Source organism: Halyomorpha halys, unplaced genomic scaffold (assembly GCF_000696795.3).
Source record: "Halyomorpha halys isolate HHAL.00 unplaced genomic scaffold, Hhal_1.1 Scaffold469.1, whole genome shotgun sequence".
In the NCBI taxonomy this organism is placed as follows: Eukaryota; Metazoa; Arthropoda; class Insecta; order Hemiptera; family Pentatomidae; genus Halyomorpha; species Halyomorpha halys.
This window is the reverse complement of record NW_027114062.1, coordinates 326,117-351,408: the sequence shown is the minus strand read 5'-3', so window position 1 is coordinate 351,408 and position 25,292 is coordinate 326,117. Positions and strand designations below refer to the sequence as shown.

Below are 25,292 nucleotides of genomic sequence, written 5' to 3'. Positions count from 1 at the left end.
TCACGTGAAAGGATAGCAGGGCGGTATGCCTATTATCCGAGTGAACGGAGGAGTAAGCTGTCTGGTGGACATTAGTTGTTCAAACGCCATTTCTTATGTGGATATTGAGAATTAGTTATTCAGACAACCATATTGAGGCATTGCGCAACTTTATTCTTTGCAGTCATGCTCTACAATGAAAAAACAGTTTTTTTTGGGGACAAAGAATTTTTTCAACTAATTATTAAAAAAATACATTGTACAGAATATAATTTGAGATTAATAACTATATAAATTACTTAAGATTGTCTATTACAGTATGTTCTAGATTGTTGTGATAATGGTACTGGTATTTGGTGGGGGGAACAAGTCCGACAAGTGGGCCTAACTCCTTTTTGCCAAGCCCTGGCGTCTGCCTCAGTTGCCGCCGCGTACTAAACAAGGTGGAGTGTCAAGATTCATTGTTCGGGACCGCCGAAAAATAAATGTTAACTGCCCCAGATGGGAATCGAACCCACAACGTTCCGAACCGAGCTCACCGGGACCTGCGTCCCAGCCCGCACGGCCGTCACGTGATACAACTAATTCAAAGTTTGCGTCAAAAATGAATAGGGGTGAAATGGAGAAAGGTAAATGTGGGTTTGTTTGTTTTGCTTTTTACAGGGGCTCTCCATCCCCCTCTTTGAAGCGGAACGGCCCCTCCCCACTCTAATAATCTACTGGCGTTAGCCAATCAAGCTTACATCATTAATTGAGACTTTCTCCTGCCTTATAATGCCTAAAGGCAATCAAAGGTATCACAAAAGCCAGCTGTACATATGGCACACCTCACCATATGTACACATAAGAAACTAATTTAAATTTTAGGAGGGTACGGAAAAAAACAAAAACAAAAATAAAACCCTCTTTGATCTTAGATCCACCTCCTTCCTAGGCCTAGTCATAGCACCGGTGGCGTATGTACACTCTACTTGAGATAGAGAAGTTCATTGCCATTCTATTCTCACAAGAGTAGTTATTCTGTACGCATACCCAAGACGATGGCCTATCTCCTCTCCTTCTCTCCAGCAATCTTAGTCCGTCCGCTTCATCTCGGCAACTAGTAAGCTGGCTCCTATCTTGACAGTTCTAGTCCGTCCGCTTCATCTCGGCAACTAGAGCTGCACCTAGCCTTATTAGCTTACTAGTCCGTCCGCTTCATCTCGGCAACTAGAGCTGCACCTAGCCTTATCAGCTTACTGGTCCGTCCGCTTCATCTCGGCAACTAGTAAGCTGGCTCCTATCTTGACAGTTCTAGTCCGTCCGCTTCATCTCGGCAACTAGAGCTGCACCTAGCCTTATTAGCTTACTAGTCCGTCCGCTTCATCTCGGCAACTAGAGCTGCACCTAGCCTTATCAGCTTACTGGTCCGTCCGCTTCATCTCGGCAACTAGTAAGCTGGCTCCTATCTTGACAGTTCTAGTCCGTCCGCTTCATCTCGGCAACTAGAACTGTTACTCTACCTCAGACTCTGTCTTACCTCGACCTCCTCTACCTGTGTCAGTGCCCAGAGCTCATCCTCTGGTACGGCCGTTCCTAACTTACTATTGAATACGCCTTGTCGTGGGCCTTCTGTAAAGTGGATATCAGCCTGGTGAAGCGCCTAAGATTAGACAACCCCGACAATATCAACCGAGTGATCGAGCAATTGGCTAGCAGATGGCTAATGCTAATGACGGTAGATAACAATGGACTATACTTCAAATATTAATTGTATTTTATATCAAAGAAATAATAACACAAATATTTGGTAGAAAAAGGGTTAGACTATTCATATATTTCTGCTAGAAAAATTTATTCACAATTACAATCATAAATCATGTTGGACTACAGAATCAACACTAACTATGATATTGATAGATTGTATTATCTTTAAAATAATATTACAGGTCAAATGTGCACACATTGTATATAAGAAGATAAAAGTAACAGAAATGACCTTTCCAGAAGTAGGTGAAGTCGTTTTTATGAAAGGACCAGAATGGGGAAGAAAATATTCAAAAGCAGCAAGGTATATTGCATTCAATCTAACTACTACCAAAATATGTATCTTATAATCATTGGGGCTTCAAAAAAAAGTATGCAAGTCACTCTGTAATAAAATATGCAAACACATACCTCTATATATATTGTAGAAATATTTTTATATCCATGGAGCTAACGGAAGTATTGAACTATTTCATTTGAAGCCTAGACAAAATATAAGCGTTTAGGCTAAATGTACCGATTCTTAGTAAGTTTTTTTTCAAGAGATAGCAGCACTTTCAGGGCAAATTTACTTTTCTTCTCATTTGAATACGGAATAATAAATTTTCCATCTATAAACGGATTTACCATCTAGAACCCCATAGAAGTTTCTGAAATTGTTTCATTAATTTTTGTAGTAATTATTTTGGAATTTAAAAAATTTATCTTTGTTATTATTTGTAAATCAAAAAAGTGAGCTTATAGGCACATGAAAAAAAGCAAATAAAACAAGTCTGCGCAAACAGATTCATTTTTGGTAGCATAGGATGATCGTAAAGAGAAAATTACGATTTAGGATTAAAGCCGCGAGATTTGTAATTGCTGGACCAGAGAAAGTGGCAGCTTACCCCCACTTCTCTAGACGTTGATGCTCGGAGAGCCGCAAAGTTTGTCTGCTTGATCTATTTCTACGCATTTTTTTATTTTTTCACTAATATTAAAGTGGAATTCCGAAATGAGAATACGACATTTTTAAAATTAAAATAATTTTAATTTTAATAATGTTTTTAAATTTTTTCTTTAGGTAAATTTTGATTTCCTTGTCAAAATATTTCATGGCTAAATTTATCATAATTGACCATTGTAATCACTATATTGTTTTAGTTTATTTTTCTCATATTTAGGGAAATAAAAAAACGAAAATTAGAAATAAGTATTGTATCGGATTATATTTATAAGAAGAAGATGGTTGAAGGTGCGGTCAGAGAATAACAAAAATAAGTTAAAAAACTTATTTACTAGTGCCAACGTTTCGGCCAGAATTTATAGCCTTCATCAGGGCTAAGAAAAAAAACAAGATAACAACCAGTGAATAAAGGATATATAGAATGATTAAAGTAAATAATTATACAGAATGAATATAGATAAAAATAATGTAATGAAAGAAGTGGGAAATAAAAGGTATATATAGGTAATTAAATGTGTGAGTAAAATAACATAATTAATAAAACAAAAATGTAAAGTTATATAATGCAAAGAAACTTTGAAATATGAATAATTTAATTTAATAATAATAATTTTAAAATGGAAAGAAAATATACGTAACTAATGTAATGTGTAATTCAAAAAAAAGAAGCATAAAGAAACAAAATACAAAGTTAGTAAGACAAAGAAGTAATTAGAAAATAATAATAATACTTTGTATTGTGTGTGTATTGAAAAATAGACGATAAAAGGAGAGATCAATAAGTTCATAAATAATAAGCAAATTTAATAAAAGCAGTGAACATTACAGTAACATAAGAAACGCACTAAAATTTAGTTCTGTCGGGTTCCTAATGTCTAACGACCTCATTAATCTGGAATTTAATAATTCAGGAAGAATTACTTACATGTATTGAAGAAGGAATATGGAAGAAGGCAAGCCAATGGTGGTTAATGCCCAACAAGTTCAGAGAAAAAGCCTTCGGCAGAGAGAGCGGATCGGCAAGTGAGTCGGCGGAAGTTTCAGGAGTAACAGAAACTGAAGACGAAGTGGATGACCAAAGGAATGGTCGTGAGCAAAGAAGCCGAGAAAGCACGTAGAGGCGAGGACTATAAGGAAGGAAGTCACGTGAAATCTGAGGAGGATGTAAGCAGAGAGGCGACCGCACATTGACAAACTATCACGTGAAAGGATAGCAGGGCGGTATGCCTATTATCCGAGTGAACGGAGGAGTAAGCTGTCTGGTGGACATTAGTTGTTCAAACGCCATTTCTTGTAGAGAAGTACTAATTAGCGGCGCGGGAAGACACTCCAAGTAAAGGTTTTCAAATATAAATTAATCACTCTGGGTGGACCATGGAGAATAGAGGATAGAACTGGGTAAGTGGGGGGCTAAAGTGGACATTTCAATAATTCATAATTATGAGAGATAGTTGACCGTGGATGATAAATGAGGAGAAGATGGTTGGGGGTGCGGTCAATGAAAAACACAAATAAGTATGATTAACTTATTTTAATGTGCCGACGTTTCGGCTAGAGTTTCTAGCCTTCTTCAGGGCTAAAAACAAAACAAGATAACAACCACAGTAAGTATAGAAAAATAAAAAATATAAAAAGAAAGTATAAACAGAATAATTTTACACATACAATGAATAATTTTACAAAATAGAATTAAAAAAAGGAAGTGATGGGAGAAGCGGGAAATAAAATGTATACATAGATAATTGAAAAAGCGGGTACAATAACTTACTTAAGGAAATAACCGCTTTTTCAATTACCTATGTATACATTTTATTTCCCGCTTCTCTCATCACTTCATTTTATTAATTCTATTTTGTAAAATTATTTATTTTTCTATACTTACTGTGGTTGTTATCTTGTTTTGTTTTTAGCCCTGAAGAAGGCTAGAAACTCTAGCCGAAACGTCGGCACATTAAAATAAGTTAATCATACTTATTTGTGTTTTTCATTGACCGCACCCCCAACCATCTTCTCCTCATTCATCAATTCATGTAGTGAGTAGGATGCTTAGGGATTATCAGGTGATTATTGGTTGTGATCTTTTAGAGAAGGTGGAGGCTAAGATAATAAAAGAATAGTAATGGGAAATGGAGTATTAAAATCGGACGAAAGAAGTGCAGATGCCAACAAACAATAGCAGAGGGGAAGGCGCGAGTAGGAGTAGTAACGCAGGTGGAGAATTGGACACCATAATAACGGATTTGACGAAATTTTCTTTAATAAAGGAGAGGTATTGAGTTCAACAGAAAGGACGGTTCATGAGATTCCACTAAAGCTGGAAAGAGTGACATATGTATAGGGAACGAAGAAACAGGTACACCGGAGGAACATAAGAGACGAAATCGAAAACTTTAGAAGACAAGGATTCATTGTAGACAGTATGTCACCCAATAATAGTTCATTGTGGGCGGTGTGAAAGAAGCCTACGCCAGGTGAGAACAGGGAGATATATAGGGTGGTCATTGATTAACGTAAGGTAAATGATAATACCGTCGCTGATAAGTATCGGATACCGAGGTTAGAGGATATCCTATACAGACTAGGAGGGGCTAAAAACTTTAGCACCTTAGACTTGAAAGCAGGGTATCACCAGATTCGTATGCACTCAGAGGACCAACACGAAACGGCTTTTACTTTCGAACGAGGACACTAGAAATTTAGGAGAATGCTGTTTACTCTGAAGAACACGAACATTACATTTCAAAGGTTAACAGACAAATTTTTGAGAGGTATAGATGAATCAGTACGCCAGATTTACCTGGATGATCTCCTGGTGTTTAGTAAATTGGTTACAGACCATGTGAAACACTTAAAGAGCGTTTTTCAGAGGATGCGAGAATTCGGACTAAAACTATCTCCAGAGAAGTCATAGCGCCTTTGAATGAGAACGACTGGGTTATATATTATTATTGATAATAATTATATATCATATTATCGACCATAAGACCAATAGAGCATTCCCAGTCCTACTTGTTCGGGAGAAAATTTAGGGTCCAGACGGACCACAGGCCCCTCCAAGGGTGTGGAAGCTAACGGAATCGTCGGTGATAATTACAAGGTGGAAATAACTGTTGATCCAGTACAATATGGACATCACGTACAAACCTGGCAAGGAAAACGTAGTAGCAGATTGGCTCTCGCGAGCAATAATGGTAAACGCAGTAGAATATGACCACGGGAAAACGTCTGGAATTGGAAGGTAGTTTTTGAGGGAGTGGACTCCGGAAGAAGGACAGCAATCGGCCTCACCAGAAAACCAGAATGGGGAGGAGACGTCCGTAGGAGAAAGTTCAAACGCCGATAGGCCGACGAATATGGAGGAGCTTGAGTAGATTATCAACAACAAGAGGTACCAGATTATTTGGAAGACAAAAACCACGGGGTTGCTGAAGATGGAACCATAGCATGTATGGCAGCAGTATAATTTCGACTATCTGGTCACCGGGTGTCAAAGAGGATCAAATCTGTAGAGAACTAAAAGAAGCATCCAACGCCGGTAAGATTTGCCATTTATATGTTGGAAACGCGACAGTATGAGAAAAGAACTAACTGCTATGGAGAATGGAAAAAATTGGCATAGATCGTTCGTTTATTCGATACACGTTGATGGTAGGCCCCCTGCGAGATCCAGAACATCAAAAGGAAGTGTTGGCGTATCACTAAGGAAAAACTAATCATCATGGGCAGAACGAGACTTTACAAGCATTTCGGCGCAAATATTTCTGGTGGGGCAGAAAACGCACAATCCAGGAGATTCTTGGGAAATGCGAGGTGTGCCTCAGTACGAAGTATGATCAGCATCCACCCCGGGGAGCTCAAGAAGAGACCTCTACCGCGAACACACCGCTAAGCGACTTACAGGTGAATTCTTTTAGCTGGAAAGGCTATATGTGAGTCATAGTCATCGATGTATTCAATAAAGTGACTATGGAATGTACAGGACAGATCAGCGGAGGCGGTTTTACGAGCTCTTCGGAATTGGTTCCAATTATATAGTGTGCCCGACAGAATTTCTTCCGAAAGTGGGAGAGAATTCGAAAATACAAACATCAGAGAGGAAATGAGAATATTGGAAGTGGTTTGGCATCTCAACATTCAAAAAACCGCCGATGGATAGAGCGACTCCAATGCAATCTGAGTGACGAGCGTACCAGCTAGAAAGGAAACTGGAACCTGATGACGCCATGGAACGGGCAGACGCAGCATACAACCACTCCATACACTGTCACGGGGTTTGCCCTATTCGAAATTCTTTTTGGGATGCGAGTGCCTCGACGGACTGCCGAAGTACTTTTTGAGAGGATGAAATGGCCAGTTATGTTTTGGCCTTGCATAAGTCAGGAACAGGAAGAGAAAAAGTAGAAGAGTGGTACAGCATAACTTATGCTCTCTATACCTGCAATATTACAGGCGTTAGTGCAAATTTCTTTGGTGAACAAAAGTATATTCCGGGAACCAATTCTCTATCTTTCTCAGAAAACCCACCGGTAGCAGTTCCGCCAGTTACAAATCAGTTTCTACCTCTACCGTAAATCTATTTATATGTACAGGGTTTCCTTTCGGTGGATAATCGGACCAGTGTTTCCTGTAAGTGTTTACCAATATAACAGAAAAAGACTCGAAAGTGAAATTCTAATAGACAAACAAGGGTTGTTATCACAAAATAAGTGTTTCATTGTTGCGTCCCATTCTTTTCATTATTTTTCCAAATAGAACAGTCAAGTAACTTAGTTGGAAAAATATTTGTACTTCTAAAATTTATTCTGAAACGTTTCTAATTATAATAAATTGAAAGGATTATTTATTTATTCTTCTATAACTTATTTTTTGAAAGTACGAATCAGACAATAGTTGTGGATAATTATAACATCCAATAAAAAATATCAAAAAAGTAAAAGCAAACAATAGGCTAACATCTCACGATTCAGGAAATATTAATAGTAATTATCAATACTAATTAGATAGTACCTAAGAGAAAAAAAAATAATGCAAATTATTTTCAATATTAGTGTAGAAATAATAAATAGCAGAATACCAATACAAATTTACTGTGACTATTCTCAAATTTAGGTATTGCAATGAGAAAGTTAGTTTTAGTAGCCTTGAGTTGCCGTACCATTCCAGCCGGTAACCACCTCAAACGGTTTCCTTCCATTTGTAAACAAAAACGTATTTTTCTCTTTACGATCGCTGTATAAATGCCACAATTGCACGGAATGTCTCGTTTCAGTGAACGGTTCTTCAAGTGCCTATAAGGCCACATTTTTAAAAATTTATCGTTAAGTCATATTTTTTCATCTTATTTTTCTTATTATTGGATTGGTGATTTTTTAACCTAATTTCAGTAACTTCTATTTTTGAAAAACACAAAATGCACTTTACAGATCCGAAATCGGACCATCCGTTCAGTAGTAAATAGAAAAGTAAATTCTGGTGCGTCTCATGAAGCAGTACATTTAGCCTTAAAGTACATATGAGAATGCAAATGGATAGTGTACAAACTTTGGACTATACCACTAAATATTTTGGATTTGTGTTACTAGGAGGGTATAATCGAATTGCATAATTATTATATGTTCTAAAGAAGTTTTAAGTAAAACAAAATAGATAGGTTTAAAATTTATTTTATAATATTAGTTTCGTTATCATTACAATTTAAAGGTATAAGTAAGTATATTTGAATTACATTATCTTCGTTATTAAAATCCATTCAGAAACATTTTGTAAGTAAATATTATATTTGAATCCATTTGAATATGTTTTAAGGATTTTTAGTGACAATATATATTTTGGATTATAGTAATTTTGAATTCTTAAATTGGTGAAGGTTATAGTTTTAAGGAACTTCATTGGAAACTTGAGTGAAGATATAGCAGTGGTAACGTAGCTTCTGTCTTTAACACGTTATTAATATGAAATTTGTGTAGAGCAAAAGCTAAAAACTTAAGTAAATAATGACCCTCAGTTAAAGGCATTACATTGATTTGACAATTCATTATGAATTTAAGTGAATATTTCATTTAAAATAAGTGAATAACATCTGTGAAGGACCTGGAAGGTTAGACAACATCGTTAAGTTCCTCTAGATGTTTGCGTTTCTGAAAAACATTAGCGTGTGGATGGATACGCTGGATTCATGGTTCCTTTGCTTACCCAGCATTTGTACTAGTAGTAGGCAAGTGGCCAACATGTAGATCTGGGCCCTGTTTCATAATGAAAACTAATCGCATTGGTTCAAAATATAAGTGTAGAAACAACGTGTTTATTACACTAATACTTAGTTTTTTTTTTCATAATAGGGAGGACAATTAGAGATATTACAGGAGTTAAAAAGTACTAATGTACAAACCAGTTTAATTGTATTGAGTTAAATCGACAAGACTAATAGTATTAGTTTGTACTTTATTATTATTATTTTTTTTTTCTGACCTCCTAGAAAAAATTAAAAATAACAAATTAAATATATACAAATAAGAAAGGATGTATATAAGCTGACAATATGAATATTGGTTTGCCAGTGTGGCATTATAAGATAAGCTGCCAGGTCCGCTGAAGGCGGTGTCATCGACGATGGTATGAATCTGCCGCGAGCGTCCTAGGAATAGGGAGGGGCTATTCCGGCTGGCGATGGTACTTTATTATTGGTTTTTTTTTTTTCGAACCCTCTAAAACAGAAATAAAAATGAATTAGTTAGTGCATTCAGTAATAAAAAAAGAAAAAGTAATTCGTGTTGTGTCTTACCTTTTACTACCTTAGGTATTTTAAGGTTACCTGTTATATTTAATTTTACATATGAGCTATCCATTCAAGGAGCTATTTTGAGTTCGGAGGTGAGGGGCCTCCTCAAGTTCGGAGATGAGGGGCCTCCTCAAGTTCGGAGATGAGGGGCCTCCTCAAGTTCGGAGATGAGGGGCCTCCTCAAGTTCGGAGGTGAGGGGCCTCCTCAAAGGTACTTTATTATGAAACAGGGCTCTGCTTTTATATAATGGGATGAACCGGAAAAGCGATTGCAGCGCTCTCAACACTCACTGTGTCAAACTGAACCGAGGGACCATCATATAAAGCTATAATCGATTCATTTAAAAGAAATACTCCTTCCTACCCTGGAAGGAAATAAATTTGGCAGAGAAACTATTCTTCTGACTTCTGGTCTAAAAAAAGAAATTATACTAATTTATTGTTTTTATTATATGTAGAACAAAACATTTTCGGCAACATGAACCCAATTACAGTGAGACTTCAAGGTGTGGTGACAGATTATGGTGCTGTTAGAGGCATCATTGCTAGTATAAAGGACAAAATAAAAATCAACAAGCTGCAGTAAAGGCCATGAGGAGGATGAAATTTGTTAAAAACTGACTAAGATCAAGTATGGGTGATGAATGACTATCAAACCTGATGATCCTTTCATCAGAACGAGATATCTTTTATAATATTTTGACTGAAGAGATAATTGAAAACCACTTCAAATGATGGAAGTGATTTAACCTCAAAAAATTTTAAAAGAGAAAACCACTTCTGTAAGGAGAAAGCTATTGGGAAGGTCTTAAAGGAAAACTATTGTGAATAGTTTTTACCTCTATTTTTTAAAGTTCACTGTCAACCAATTTCATGATTTTAATTTTCTTAACTTTTTTCTCCTTTTATTCGTATGTAATAATTTATTGTGTTTTTTATTCAGTCTAATATAATAAATATATTTTTTAATCATTTAGTTATTTACTATTTCATATGGTAAAATGCCAGGACCTATTTCATTCCTACTCCATATAAATAGGTTGTTCAATTTGAACATTGAAATTGAAATAACTGCCTTTGCGGATCACTGCTTTGATTTTTTTGGATGAAAATTATATTAATCTTACCGAAAAATTCAATTTGAGTTTATATTTAGTAAAAAAAATGGTTTGTATTATTTATTACTAAATTTAAATATAAATGTATTGGTTTTTCATTTGAATATTGACCATTGTCTAGTGACACCTTGATTCAACTATATTCGAAAATTGCCACAACTGAGGAGAAAAGTCATTATTACATGCGTCAAGAAGGGGAAAGGCGAATCTTTGTGGAGGGGGCGAGGGTGAATGAGCGACAAGTTTTTGGGAGGGATGAGCCCTGAGGTCAAGAGTGGGTGAGCACCTTTGGGTGTCAGGTTTATAATAGAAGAGTTAGTTTTCTTGCCCCATGATAAAAGAGATCAAAAAAGTGGAAGAAGAGATTCAATGATTCCTCAAGAATTTATTTCAACGCTGATATTTTGTGAGGTTTAGATGTTTTGGAATTTCAATTCATTGAAATGGATCCGATTAAAAAAAAAAAAATGAAGAATGCCACAAATCAGTGGTCCAGTCAATAAATGACCAAAAATGGATTGTGGAGGAGTTTGATAATGTAACATCATTTTTTTTCACACTATACAAGGGATAAAGTAAATATTATAAAAAGTTAATATTGAAATATTTAAGGTGCATGACCCTCGAAGTCCATTTTAACCAAGAAAATCCTATATTTTCATTTAAGGGGATTCCATATTCATAAAACAACCCATAACAATAAAAAAATTGATACTACATTATTTAAAGCAGAGTAAATTTCCTAAAATAAGAGCTCTAAAACTGTATCTGAGATACAGTTTTTCATAAACCAAATGTTTTTTTCTGAAAAAATGATATCAATTTTTTTTCAATTCTCATGGAAACTGTTAATCCTACTCCTGCTACTACTCTTCAATTAAGAGCTAATAGACTTAAATTTTTAGTAGAGCATCATTTAATCAAAACAGTGATCATTTTTAGTGTTGTAGATAGTTTTTAAGATATGGAACTCTGAATGAAAGATTAACATTTGTAACATTTTGAAACAGTCCCCACTTTTTATTCCTCCTATGGTTCTCAAAGTCAATCAATTTTGACTAGTAGCTGTATATAGTTTTCATCAAAGTAATCAGGAATTGGGGTATTCTTCTTTTTTCCACCTAGGCTCTTGGACATAAGCAAAAAACAGAAAAAAAAAAAAAAAAAAAAAAGGACCATCTAGGTGGTCAAACCTCCTAGAGACTTGTGTTTGGGGACTTGTGTTTACAACCTGACTCCTCCAAAAGTCCAATGTTATGTTTCCTTCCAAATCTATCTGCAATCGTAAGTTGAATGGACTGATTGAGTAATGTAATTAAATATACTCGTATAAATATAACTTTAATCATATTTTAATAAACAATTTTGAATACTTTTGGTAATTAATTCAAACATTAAATGTTTTATCAGGAATATTAAAGTATTTTGTGACAATATGTTTGTTTTCAGGATGTCTATTCTTATAGGTTTATTTATTACATATTTTGGATCATGCAGTGTTTACGCTGTCATAATAGCTCAAAATTTCCAGCAGGTTTGTATCTAATTGAATTTATACTGTCTTTTTTATAGCTTATGAATATAAGTTTTAAGGAATACTATTCAATTCAGAACTTAATTTAGTTAGAGTAGACATTCAGCTAACCTGAAATGAACTATCCTCCTGATTTCTCTCTGGCAGACAAATATTTACTATGTAGTTTTTACTTATAATAAACTTTTCTTTGTCCTTCTAACTGAACTGAAGGACTGGAAATCATTTGTGAATTGGGTGGCTAGGAGAGAGGGCATTTTTAATTATTTGTAATACAAATTTTCTTTCATTTGGGTAGTTTATTGCTAAACAATTCTACTTGGTTCTCACCATGATCCTCATATGTCATTTTTGTGAGACGTTTAATATAGTTTTCAATACTTTGCACTTGAAAAACATAAAGAAAAGCATAGTCAACAGTCTTTTTTTCTTCTTTTTTCAATAATGTAACCTACTTTTATTTTGGAGCATTCAAATTGTTACATGACTGTAACCCTGTGATCAAAAACTGTTTGATGATTAGTATTTTTATTAGATGTCCCTAATAGTTGTTATAAGTGAGTTTCTAAGATTTTTTTTAATCGGTAGTCTTGTAAGTACCCTGTTAATACTTGTAAATTGTATTTTTGTATTGAAAAGTGATCATCCTAGTTGGAAAAATATTATGATAAACCTTAATTTTTCTGAAAAATTAGAAGCAGAACCAGAATCATCACCACGGGCTTTTTTTTATTTAATAATCATTTTTTTTTTCTCTTTCAAAAATATACCTTTTGGTTAACACAAAAATGTGTAGTTTGGTTTCCCTGTGGTTTCAGAAGTGACATTTCTTATTTTATCTTTTTTGTCAATTTAAAAAAATATATAAGTAATAAATTTAACAAATAACGGTGTTTTACAAATAACTGGATAGAAAAAGGAAGCTTACATAGTACCTAGGTAATATTACATCAAACATCATGCATTCCTGAGTAAGGTGTACTAGTCTAAAAATATATTGTGTAAGAAGTGCAAGAGATATTTTTTTTTCTTTTACCTAACTTTTTCAAGAATAAAAACTCCCTGTTTTATTTTCACAATGAAGCGTTATAGTAAATCCATCTTTATTCACCAATACCTATATTTGAAAGATATTTGTGAATAATATAGACATATTTAAATATGTTAAATATAAATAATGAATGAATTATTTTGATTGATGAGCTCACAATCTCAGAAGCAAAAATAAAATGCAATTTTCAGTTATTATCAGCAACCAACAACTTCTGAAAGTACCAAGTTTTAACTTCCTGTTCATTAATACAAGATTGAAAATGGAAAAAAATAGTTTGGGTTCTTTAAATAACCCCCATGGTACTTAGCATTTTATGACAGAGGTTATAGTTTAAAGATAACTTAAGAAAATTCCTTTTTTTTTTCTTTAAAGTTGGGACCTGCAAATTTCCTGTTGTTTGAGAATCACATTGTTCTAAGAAATATTTTTCATAGAAAAAATTCTTTGCAAATTCATCATTTATAATGTATTTTTTGAAAATAAATAAACAAAGATAATTATCATAATATTTTCTCTACTAGGATGACCATTTTTCAATTTTAAAAAATTTATAACTTAAAAGGATTGAAAGAACACATGCAAGACTATCTATTTAAAAAAAAAATCAAAAAAACTTACATGATAAAAACAAGTGAGGGAATTATGTGTAATAAAAATACCAGGAACCCAATAGTATTTGATTACAGGGTGCTAGCTATATGATTCAAATAAAAGTAATGCTCTAAAATAAAAGTAGGTTATAAATGTTACATTAAAATTTTCTATCTTAATTATTTCCCTAATACCATATTTCAAAGAGATAATTAAATTCTTAATAGTAAGTAAATTTAAATACTTATATTATTTTCAGGTGTTAGAACTTCATACTGGCTATTCATACGATATAAGGATTTACATATCTGTATTACTTTTACCACTAATTTTGTTGACTTGGATACCGGATCTCAAAAGACTTGCACCTGTTTCATTGGTAGCAAATGGATTTATGCTCATTAGCATAGGAATAACTTTTTATTATCTTTGTGATCATCCTCAATCTCCTTTTGATATGCCACAAGTTGCGGATATAATGGATTGGCCTATGTTCTTTTCAATAACCATATTCGCCATGGAAGCTATTGGAGTGGTAAGTATTTTGTTTTTAATTAAAAAATATTTAATGTATTTATTCTCCATTAATGTGATTAAAACAAGCAAAGTGCCAAAGAATTAGAAATTTATGAAAACAACATTTACGGTCTAGTTGTTGAAAATTAGTTGTTATTGAAATCATGATGTGACTATCTACAGAGCCGGCAGACAGTCCTGTTCTTCCCCCTAAAATGACACTCACACAGTACACTTCTTACACCCTACAGAGAAAACAATCAACTACAATCTTAGGACACCTTTCCAGATCTCAAGGTGAGCAAACACAAATGTAAAGATTAGGTAAGGAGAGTGGTAATTCATGTAAGCCAGAAACCAAAACCAGCCTCTAATTTGATTATTCAAAATAGGAATTTTAACTTGGATACTGGAATATGTTGTTTTTATACAAATCCAGAGCACTTAAGTGATTCTCAATCAAATTTACAAGAAGAGATCTGACTTACTTACCATTAACGAAACATGGATCAGACAGGGCATATTAAAGAAATACTATATATTTCTATTATATATAGTTATCGGATTCATTGTCAGAGACAAGTATAGGAAACTCATCATGGGATTTAAGGCACTGGAACTCCAAGAGAGGGAAGCTTTAGAATTATAGCAAATTCAGCCAATCAGAATCTTATATGAGATGGAAGAAGATAGCTTTTATGACATTTTGAAAAGGAATCTAGAAGCACGTCCCAAAGAAAAGCTCCTCACTTTTAGTGTGGACATCTTTGATGGAATAAGTTAACACTTCATAGACCTCCAACTGGATATCATTTATTTTCTTGTATAGGTGGACCATAGGGTACCATGTACACCCTAATGTGGTTTATTTTTCAAATTTGGTGCTATTATGCTGTCAACATTTTTGAAAATACAATTAAGTTTTGGGAACTTTTTTTATTTTTATTGGTTTCACAGAATACACTTTGATAACTTCTGAAGCAAACACATGTATATATATCTTATTCTAGGGAGTGACATACAACTAATGAATTATAAATCAAAATAGAACACCAGATTACTTTATTAATTTTAGTAGAAAATATTACACAGGGTCCTAATAGTGAATATTGATTGAATTAAATATTCTGATCTCCCTCTCCCCCCTAAGATTTGTCATTGAGGCTACTGAACATTTGTGAATAGTTAATGAAAAAACACTTTTTTTTATCTGTGTAATTAACAGAAGTAAGGTATCTTAAGAGGTTCTGAAATACTACAAAGCTATTTAATATACAAAATATGAGTCTTATCAGTATCAATTTTTTTGAGCACTAGATAATCACTAATAGAAATACTCACACACATTTGAATCTCTTTCACATCCTGGAAACGACTGAAGAGCTTAAAGAAAGAAACAATCAAGACCATGCACTTGCTACAAATCTTTTCTGATCATCTTTCAGCAATTTTTTTTTTTTTAAGGAATAGTGGTGGGCATTTCAAAAAAAGGATAGAAGGTGACCAAAAATTTTACAAATAACAGAGGTAAAATGTTTTATAATGATTGGTGTGCTTCATAGAAAATACAAATTATGTTTTATACCAACTCTTGAAAGAATGAAAGAATACCGAAAAATCATGCTTTCTTTTTTCAGCAATATCAATCTATACTAAATGAAATAAGAGTGCATTTCTAATATCTGTGTACACTATCTAGTATAATAAGTAATTATATTCATCCATAATATTGTTTAAAAGCATCCACTCTTAGTCTAATGGGGTCCAGTCAAATGAAGACCAGAAAGGGATCACAGTGGAAAGTTTTGGAAAAGTTCTGACAATGTTTTTTTGGGATGTATTTTTACATTGTGAGTCCAAATCTTTTTAACAAGTATAAAAAAAAAATATAATATTTTTTCCTTATAAATAAAAAACTTAATTTTTTTTTGTTCAGCCGCTCTGTTTTAAAGTGAGCATGATTAAAAATTATGAAACAAAAAGTAATCCAGTGAACTGGGGACTAGAAAAAAATTTTAGCAGAAATAATTGAGATAACAAACTTGAAATTTATTATCAACATTCCAAAAAAAAAAGTAAAAAATTTTCAGAACTTTCTTAAAATGTTCGAGACCTATTTCTGGCTCTGTACATGTTTTTTGCAATTTTCTAAACCCAGAAAAACTAGAGAACCTTGAATCTCAGTACCTATGTACTTTAGCTAACCTCTATGTGATTTATGATACTTATTTATTTTGTAGTTCAAACTATTAATGTCTAATGTTGGATACATATTCATTCAAAATTATAATTAATGGATACAAAAATGTATTAAATTACTGACTGAATTAATCAGTATATAATTCAATTTTAATTCCCTTTTTTTTTATTTATGTACTGTTTAGATGAATATTCCCAATGTATAGGCTTTATATTATGACTTATGATGTTCAGGTATTGCCATTAGAAAATAATATGATGACTCCCAAACACTTACTTGGAATCTGTGGCATTCTAGATCGGTCTATGACAGTTGTTACAATTATCTACGCCACCTTGGGTTTCATGGGTTACTTAAAGTATGGAGATGACGTTCTGGGTAGCATTACTCTCAATCTTCCCACAGAAGATATGTAAGTGATATTGAATTAAGATTATCTCCAGCATTCTATCATCATATTTATCCAATAAATTCTATACTTTTATTTATATTTATAGTTATTACTGTTTATATATTAAAAAAAAATTAAATTTTAAATAGAACCAGTTATCTAAAATAACCTGGTATTGAGCTAGCTAATTTATAATTTTGCAGTGCTGCACAGATTGTAAAAATTCTTGTTGCCGCAGCAGTTTTCTGTACCTTTGGCCTACAATATTATGTATGTCTTGAAATTGTGTGGGGTGGACTTAAACACCATTTTAAGAACCATTTATTGTTATATGAATATATTGTGAGGACGATCCTTACTTGTTCTACAGGTAACATTTTAAATCCCATAACCTTAAATAAAATTGATAAAAATGCTTCATACTATAATTTTTAATTTTAAGAATCTTAGCAACTAATTTAGCTGCACTAAACAAGTATTGAATTGAATTTTGATTAATAGCAAATTCATAATTAAATAGACTGATTAAATGAGCTAATTTATAGTTCTGACTTTATTCATTAATCAATTTATTGTGCACCTTCAATGTATAATTTTGTTGTTATAAGATGCAGAATAATCAGAAAATATCGGAAGAATGAGTAAAACTTTCACTATTATTACTTTAAGTAAATGGTTTTAATTATAGTTAAATTAAAAGTAATACCTTTATTATATCAAGGTATATTTATTTTAAAATAACATAATTGTACTTAAATACTGAGGCCTTGGTAGCTAACCATGATGGAGCAGCACTTTGGAATGCTCTAGCCTGGAGTTTATGCAGGTTCGATTCAAATTTTCAATTTGATCTTGGTAAATGAATACAACACTTAAAGAACTTAAAACACTTATTTTTTGCTAACAGAAAAACAGGAATAGTTTTAAACCGAAAAAACTTTAAATAAAACATTTACCATGTGAGAGTGATTATCACCTGCCTTTTATCAACAACAGCTATAATCTTAATGTTGTACCAACTGAACAATATTACAAGTACTACCTCATATTCCCTCCCCAGTGACAGCGATGAGAAACTGCAGGAAAGTGAACGGTATGATCAGAGCTTGTTTGTTAAGGCTGGATGGTTGTGTATGTCATGTGTGTCAGCTGGTGTTAGTTGAGGATCAGATACTGGTGTATTCTAAGGTGAGGATATGGAAGTTCTATCGGTTTGATATATTGATTTTCCTTGAAGAAATGTCGGTTTGTGGCAATCTATCAAGATGATCTATGCCACTTTTGGTAAAGCAATTTTGAATATTTTCTCTGATTTAGACTACACCAAAAACGGTTCATCTTGTGTGAGGTGTAAGGGCTTCCAAACAGCATCACACTGTAAGACAACATGGGTTGCTGATGAAAAGAGTGATATTTAATCAGTTACGATGTATTGATGGAACTGGACGAAGCATTCGAGCATGGTCACAAAAAGTAGATAGCATAATATGGAAGTCAGCATTAAGCTTGACATCTGGGTAGCAGGGTGAATGAGTAGCAGGATGGACACCCAATTTCCAGAGCTGTTCTACTGTGAACAATGCCCAGAACCCTAGTCAATTCTGAGAACATTTGTGACTCGAATTGTCTACCTATATCAGTAGTTACTCTATCTAGGACACCATAGTGTACAACCCAATGATGGAATAGAGCATTAGCTATAGTTTCAGCAGTTATATCTATTAGGAGAACAGCCTTGGTCCAACATGAAAATCTATTGATGAGAGTTAGAAGATAATGAAACTCGCTAGAAGCTGATAGAGGACCAACTCAATTGATGTTGGTATGTGAAAATCTTGTATTACAGGGTTGAATGCTCTAATTGGTGTGGTAGTATGTTTCCAAACCTTAACTTGCTAGCAAGGGATGTAAGATGCAAGGGATGTAATTATTGAGAAAATAATTCTAATAGTTGTGCTTCATTATTTATCAGTTGGCTCAAGGCAGCACCCACAGTGAAGTTAAACTCGTCAAAAGTGTGAATAAGATGTGCATCGGGAGAGGGATGGGCAAGTAAGGTGGCATTGGTAAGTTCTTGCTTCAGTTTGTTGAACAATGCCTCCACATCCAAAGTTCATTTTATTATTAGTGATCTTGTTATTAACGCACAAATCAAAAAGAGATTAGAGGCTCCTCTAAAAGTTTACAACCCTAAGAATTCATAGATCATTACCTGTGACAGGTAATGGATAATTTAAGATGGCTCTAACACGTTCTGAGAGAGTTGCAATTCCAGAGAAATTGAAAAGATATCCCAACAAATTTATTTTGTCAGAACTTATGAATGCTCCAGCAGGAGTTTATACTGGTTCGATTCCAGCGTTTCTATGGATGTGTATCTTAGTAAGTAAATATAACACTTAAAGAACCTAAAACAGTTATCATTGCTAACAGAAATAAAGGAATAGTTTTAAACTTAAAATACATTAAACAAAACATTCACCACCTAAGCGAGGTTATCACAGGACTTGTAGTAACAACAATTATAACCCTAACATTCTACCAACTGAACAACCTTACAAGTACTGCCACATCAGCAAGTGTAGGTATTGCTATCTGGCTAGAATAGAATTCTAACCTATAGGATAATAGAGTTCTTCATAAAAAGAGTTCTTTTTTAACAAGTAATACAAAATGTGTCAAGGAACTGAGGGCAAATCAATGGGGACAGGGACATGGGAAGGGGAATGGGGATTATGTTGTTTCAGATAAATAATTAAATTAAAAATAAATAAATTAAGAAAAGAATGAAAAGAAATAGAGGGTATATAAATTCATAAATAACTGAAATTAGGTACTTAATGCTAAATGAAAATAAATGGAAACTGAAACAGTAACTAAATAACAACTTACAATCCCTTGTAAACTATAAATAATGATAGCAGAATATAACTATATATCTCTTGATCATACATTTGATTTAGATAACCCTTCCATACTAGCCACTGTGTCAACCTTCTAAAAAGATTCCCCTTTTATTTTATTTTTTTGTTTAACCCGATCTGGTCATTTCTGGCATATGGAGGAAGGTTGTCTATGAATATTGGCTAAAATCCAACCTATTCTGACCAGTGTGGAAGGGCCAAGTTTTCATTCCATGGGCCTGCCATAAAATAAAAAACATGCTCAAGCGAGAATCAAACCAAGGCATAGAAGTTATGAGAATGCTAACAAATTTAATGCATCAACTCCCTCAGCTACAATGACCTCAAAAATATTCCTCTCTGAATCCACATACATTCATCTTGAGATGTTAAGCAGTTTTATGGAAGGTCTGATTGCCCTTAGTCGAGGGGGCCCATATAGTTCCTAATGGCAATGGACCACCATGATCCATTGATACTTCCAACATTCAACAGGTGGTACCTAGGAATGACCAAGGCCAAAATCATTTCTTCAAATAGAAGAAAGAGTGGTGATTATCTTCATCATCCAGTGCATAACTTTTTTCAATCTCGTTAAGCAGTTAATTATTTTTGAGGTTTGACCCATTTTAAAATAATTGTGAAAACGGCTAATCATCTGGATAAGATCTCACTTCCAAGATTCTATAAAAAAAACTTCAACAAAAAACGCATATATGTTTCAAATTTTTCTAAACTACAATATTCCTAAATTTTCCAGACTAACTCTCTTTCTCATGATGTGGAAACATTCAACGATTGTTGTTTTTCTGATATACATAACGTAACCCTGCCTATACTTAAATCACAAAATTTTGAATATTATATTACAATCTAGTGCTAATAATTGTTTGATCAAGAATTATTTGTATAAGTTTAGCTTTCTAGAGAATTCATTTATTATTCAAATGAGCATGTGACCAATATCCTGAAAATGATGGCCTTCAAAGAATGACCTGATCCAAAAATACTGCATATAGTTTTATAGTTACTTAAATTTTTTTTTTAATGTTCTATTCTAAATTAAATTGAATATAATGCTTGGACCACTTGAACTTCATAGCTGATTTTCTTCATGTTATTAATCTTTTTTTATTTGTTATTAATCTTGTCTTGTTTGGTAAATAAGGTTGAAACTTGAGATGTTAAGCAGTTTCCTGATTTGTACTAGGATCTCACAGAAGAAATAGTCTAAATTCCTATTTTATCCAACTTTTAATTCACAAAGATATTTGGTTAGAAATTAGAAAAAAATATTTCAAAAATACACTGCATAAGATGAAAACTTTTATACTAAATACGGTAGTTTTACATTTGAGAAAACCTAAGTCTGATTAGACCTAAAAAGTTAAGTCTGAATAAAATGTCTTGTAACTAAAATATATAACCAAATTAATAAACTTGAAAACGTTTATGACGATCCATAAATGTATTACCTATACAACACAGTGAATAAAATTTAAAATGGAGGAATACCTGAAATTTAATAACATCTTTTATGTTTGAGTAATTACAATGTTGATCTAGCTGTCTCCTGACAAGGGGCTCAACTGTTACTGTAATAGAGAAAAGTTATATTATAGACCAACTTAATGATGAAAAATGAAACCATCAAACATTTCTTCATACAAAAAAAAAAAAAAAACTAAATAAAATAAGTTGGGCTAATTATTTCTCTATCAGTTAGCCCAGATGATAGCATTATGTAAGGGTCTCTTTCTAGGGTTACAGGACTGGCCTTCCAGGTTGGGACTTGAATGGACAGGTAAGCCGCTCCTCCTTCAAAATGCTTTCTGTGGCTTTGAAGCATCAAAAACATTGCCTTTTAATTTGAGAGAAAAAATTAAAAAAGTATGTTTGGTCCTGTAGAAGAAGGCAACCAATTTAGATTGATGTACTATGTGGAGCCGTACCAAATTAAGTGGAACCAAATACAATAAAATATATAAGACTCTCAATACTATGGTGGATTGTGCATGTCGCAAGAATGGATGGTGACACATCCATTAAGAAATTATTGGTTGTCTATTTGGAGTGAAAAAAAGAGAGAACAGTCATGACTAAAATGGGCAGATGAGGTTGAAGCTGTTACGCAGAAATTCCTTGAAACAAGAACTTAGACCATTGCACAAGACAGAGAGGAATAGACGTGATTTATTTGACATATAACAATAGTGTCCTTCTGTTAATGTTGATGATTATTTCTCAACCAAATTTATATATGCATAAGCTACATTTTGACTAATCAGGCCATATTCAGGTACAACAATCTGTATACCATAAGGAGCTATGAAAGTAATATTACTCAGTTCTATGTTAGTATGTAATTGGTTAGTTGAAGTGAAGACTAAACAATCCAATTTATTTTATTTAAGAAATATTCCCTCACCTTAAATAACCTGAAAATTCTTTTTTATTTCCTTTAATCCTCAATAAAATTCAAACTTGTTCATTTAAATATATTTTTTTCCTTTAACAAACTGTAATAGATTATTTAACTCTGAGTTAAAGTTATATTTCCATTTTATTTTGTTTTAGTGCTGCTGGCTATTATTGTTCCTACTATTGGACCATTTATGGGTTTGATCGGTGCTCTTTGCTTTGGATTTCTTGGACTTCTTGTACCAATAATTCTTGAAACTATCTTATACTGTGATATAGGTTTTGGCACAGGAAAGTGGATTCTCTGGAAAAACATAGGGGTCTTCATATTTGGAATTTTGGCTGTAGTATTTGGTTCTTATACCAGCATGCATGATATTATTGATGAGTACAGAGATTAATAGAAAGCAGTATTGAGAATCTGTAACTAAGCTTTCATAGTTTAATATTGCAGCTTTGGGATCAGAATATTTCCTTCATCCCACTTCCTGGGCATTTGTTTTTTCAAAGAATTCAGCTAAATGGCATTTTTTATTATTAGAAAACTCTGAATTTGTTACTTATCAGTATTAATATGATTAATTTTAGTATGGTTACAAAATGGAGTGTTTTTCACTGGTATTTTTAATTAAGTAAATTTTTGTTTTGGCTTTTTTACGGAAAACGAACCTGTAAATATAGCACATTCAAATAATTACTCTTGATGCCTATTTGTGTTTCTTAATTTAATACCAATTATTTAGTACATATTATTATTAAAATATTGATCCATGAATAATTGTAATAAAGTTAAAGTATTTTTATTCTTGAATCAATTTAAAATAAATATCTTCAGTTATTGAGTATCATATGTCATTAAATAATTAAATTAGTTAATTTTAAATAAACAAAGACAAGTATTAATTATATGAGAAAGCTAATATATATATACACATCAGACACATGGATGCATATAAACAGAACATTCAAATCTTGTTAAGTATTGACATTGTTACCAATGATAATAAATGGAGAAAGCATGATCATTATCATGATCCACAAATGGAAAAAAAACACAAATACTTATAATCTTTTGAACCACATGTACATTATGTTGGCTTTAACTGTTTATCTCTTTTATTCGATTATATTTTCAATCATTTGAAATAATACAGTAAAAAATAATTACGAGTTTATAGGAATTATGTCACTCATAATATTCATATTTTTTATGTTATTCCATATTGATTTTTGTATACATTTTAATATATAATTTTATGTTATTATATATATTTTATTTAATATTTATAAAAATTATATTAACTTTTGTCTTATTTACAATTTATATTATTACAAATTTAATATTACTCAAATAGGCACAGTTGTAATTGTTACCATTATTTAATTACAATATGTTAGTTGAACTTACATTTATACATGTATTTTGAATCTGCTGTTCTATTTATTTCATTTTTGATATGAATGTACGCAATCATAACACTTATTGTCCAAGATTGTAATATATATCAATAAACGATCTTTAAATTAAAAAATATATATATATATATATCTTATTTATAAAATTCTAGTTCTACAATCCTGATCTTTTACTAAAACAATACATTCTCATTTTTTTAGGTGAATTATTTTAATATAATTAATTTTCATTTTATTAAGTGATGTATTTCAACATAATTAATGGGTTTTCCTTAAATTTCTAGCACAATGGGAAGTAGAAACTCTATTGGTGGGAGTAAAAAAATTAATAAAAGTATTATCCCTTCCTGTTAGACTCCTTATTTAAACTCCTTTTAAAGAATATTTTTTACTTTCCTTAACACCATGGTAAGGAGGATATTTTTGTCGAACTTTAATCACCATTTAAAAATCAGTCAAATTTTTGATATGCAGTTTCTATTGAATCTATCAGTTCTCGAACCCTTTTAGTCCAAAAAAGTATTTTTGGCCTTTGGTCTCAGTGTCTTTGAGGCAAACTATCTCTTGAAAGGTTGGACAGATTTAGTGGCTTCTTTCTTTGTTTTGTTGGTTTGTCTTTTACTTAGAGTCGCATAACTTTTCGTGTAGATGCTATGCTTCATGTTATCGTGTCTCCCCATTATTTTTACTAATTAAATTAATTATTTGAGTCCTAAAAAACTATTATAATTGGATTATTTTTTCATAGGCATTTCGTGCGTTTTCCAGGAACATATTAGTGAGGATACCTAAATATTCATAATATGTTTGAGAGTGGTATTGGGTTGTAAAAATAAGTCTCAAGGGTTTTTTTTACAGGTGATTTGAATAAAAACTTCAGATTCTAGTGAATATTTTAAATCAATTATGACCCATTTTGATGTATTATATGTTGTCATCTTTTAGGTAATTTTTTAATTCTGTCCTCTCAGATTTTTGCACAATAAACTCCTCTATGTGCATTTTGGAGTCCTTGAACAAATTAAAATGTTTCCCGTTAAGAGAGTTTGAAGGGCCCAAAATAGGTGAAAATCTGTTGGGGCAAGGTCTGGTAAATATCGTGGGTGGGGGATCAAATCCCAGCTAAACTCCAATAATTTCTGCCAGGTCTGCAAAGACACGTGAGGACAGACATTATCGTGATGGAAAACTATGCTTTTGCGATTATGAGACATAAATGATTTGAGCCAGATATGTAGGTTGTGTAAGATTGCAAGGTTCAGTAGGCTTCCTTTATAGTAAGTCTTTTTCTTCTATCTGTCTCCAACCCGAAGTGTTCCCCCAAGCCTCTAGTCAGATGTGTCCTTTCTCAGACTTCAGCCAGAAGTCTGCTCCTCAAGCCATTCTAACTTATTTTTGACAGATGTGATGTTATGAATTAAAATAAATCAAATTTATAAGCATTAATTGATAAATATTCGACAATGTTTCTTTTTAATTGCACCAGTGCCATAATGCTTATTTTATATTTTAGTTTCTCTAATAATTTTCTAAGAGTTAATTGCCTTTTAACTGGATGACATTTGTATTAGGCTCATCTTCAATATCACTATTATTTTTGTTCAAAATAAGATGATTTTTTTTTCTATAACATTTCATTTCACTTCAGTAACATGAATGGTCCTATTAAAATTGGCTTTTAGACACCAGTTTATAAAGG

The 25,292-nt window shown here is 32.6% G+C and overlaps 1 protein-coding gene across 3 annotated transcripts in view; it reads left to right on the top strand.

Moving 5' to 3' along the window:
* The window catches only part of LOC106683130 (proton-coupled amino acid transporter-like protein pathetic), a gene marked incomplete at its 5' end in the record, with an annotated part of 23,406 nt that extends 532 nt beyond the window's left edge, over positions 1 to 22,874 (top strand). The window contains 6 exon segments of one of the 3 annotated variants that reach the window (XM_067051314.1): positions 1,908 to 2,029; positions 12,017 to 12,101; positions 14,006 to 14,281; positions 16,696 to 16,874; positions 17,057 to 17,223; positions 22,334 to 22,874. In XM_067051314.1, the coding sequence (XP_066907415.1) occupies positions 1,908 to 2,029; positions 12,017 to 12,101; positions 14,006 to 14,281; positions 16,696 to 16,874; positions 17,057 to 17,223; positions 22,334 to 22,578 (1,074 nt within the window). 3 annotated transcript variants of the gene reach the window in all.
* Between the last annotated feature and the right edge of the window lie 2,418 nt (positions 22,875 to 25,292).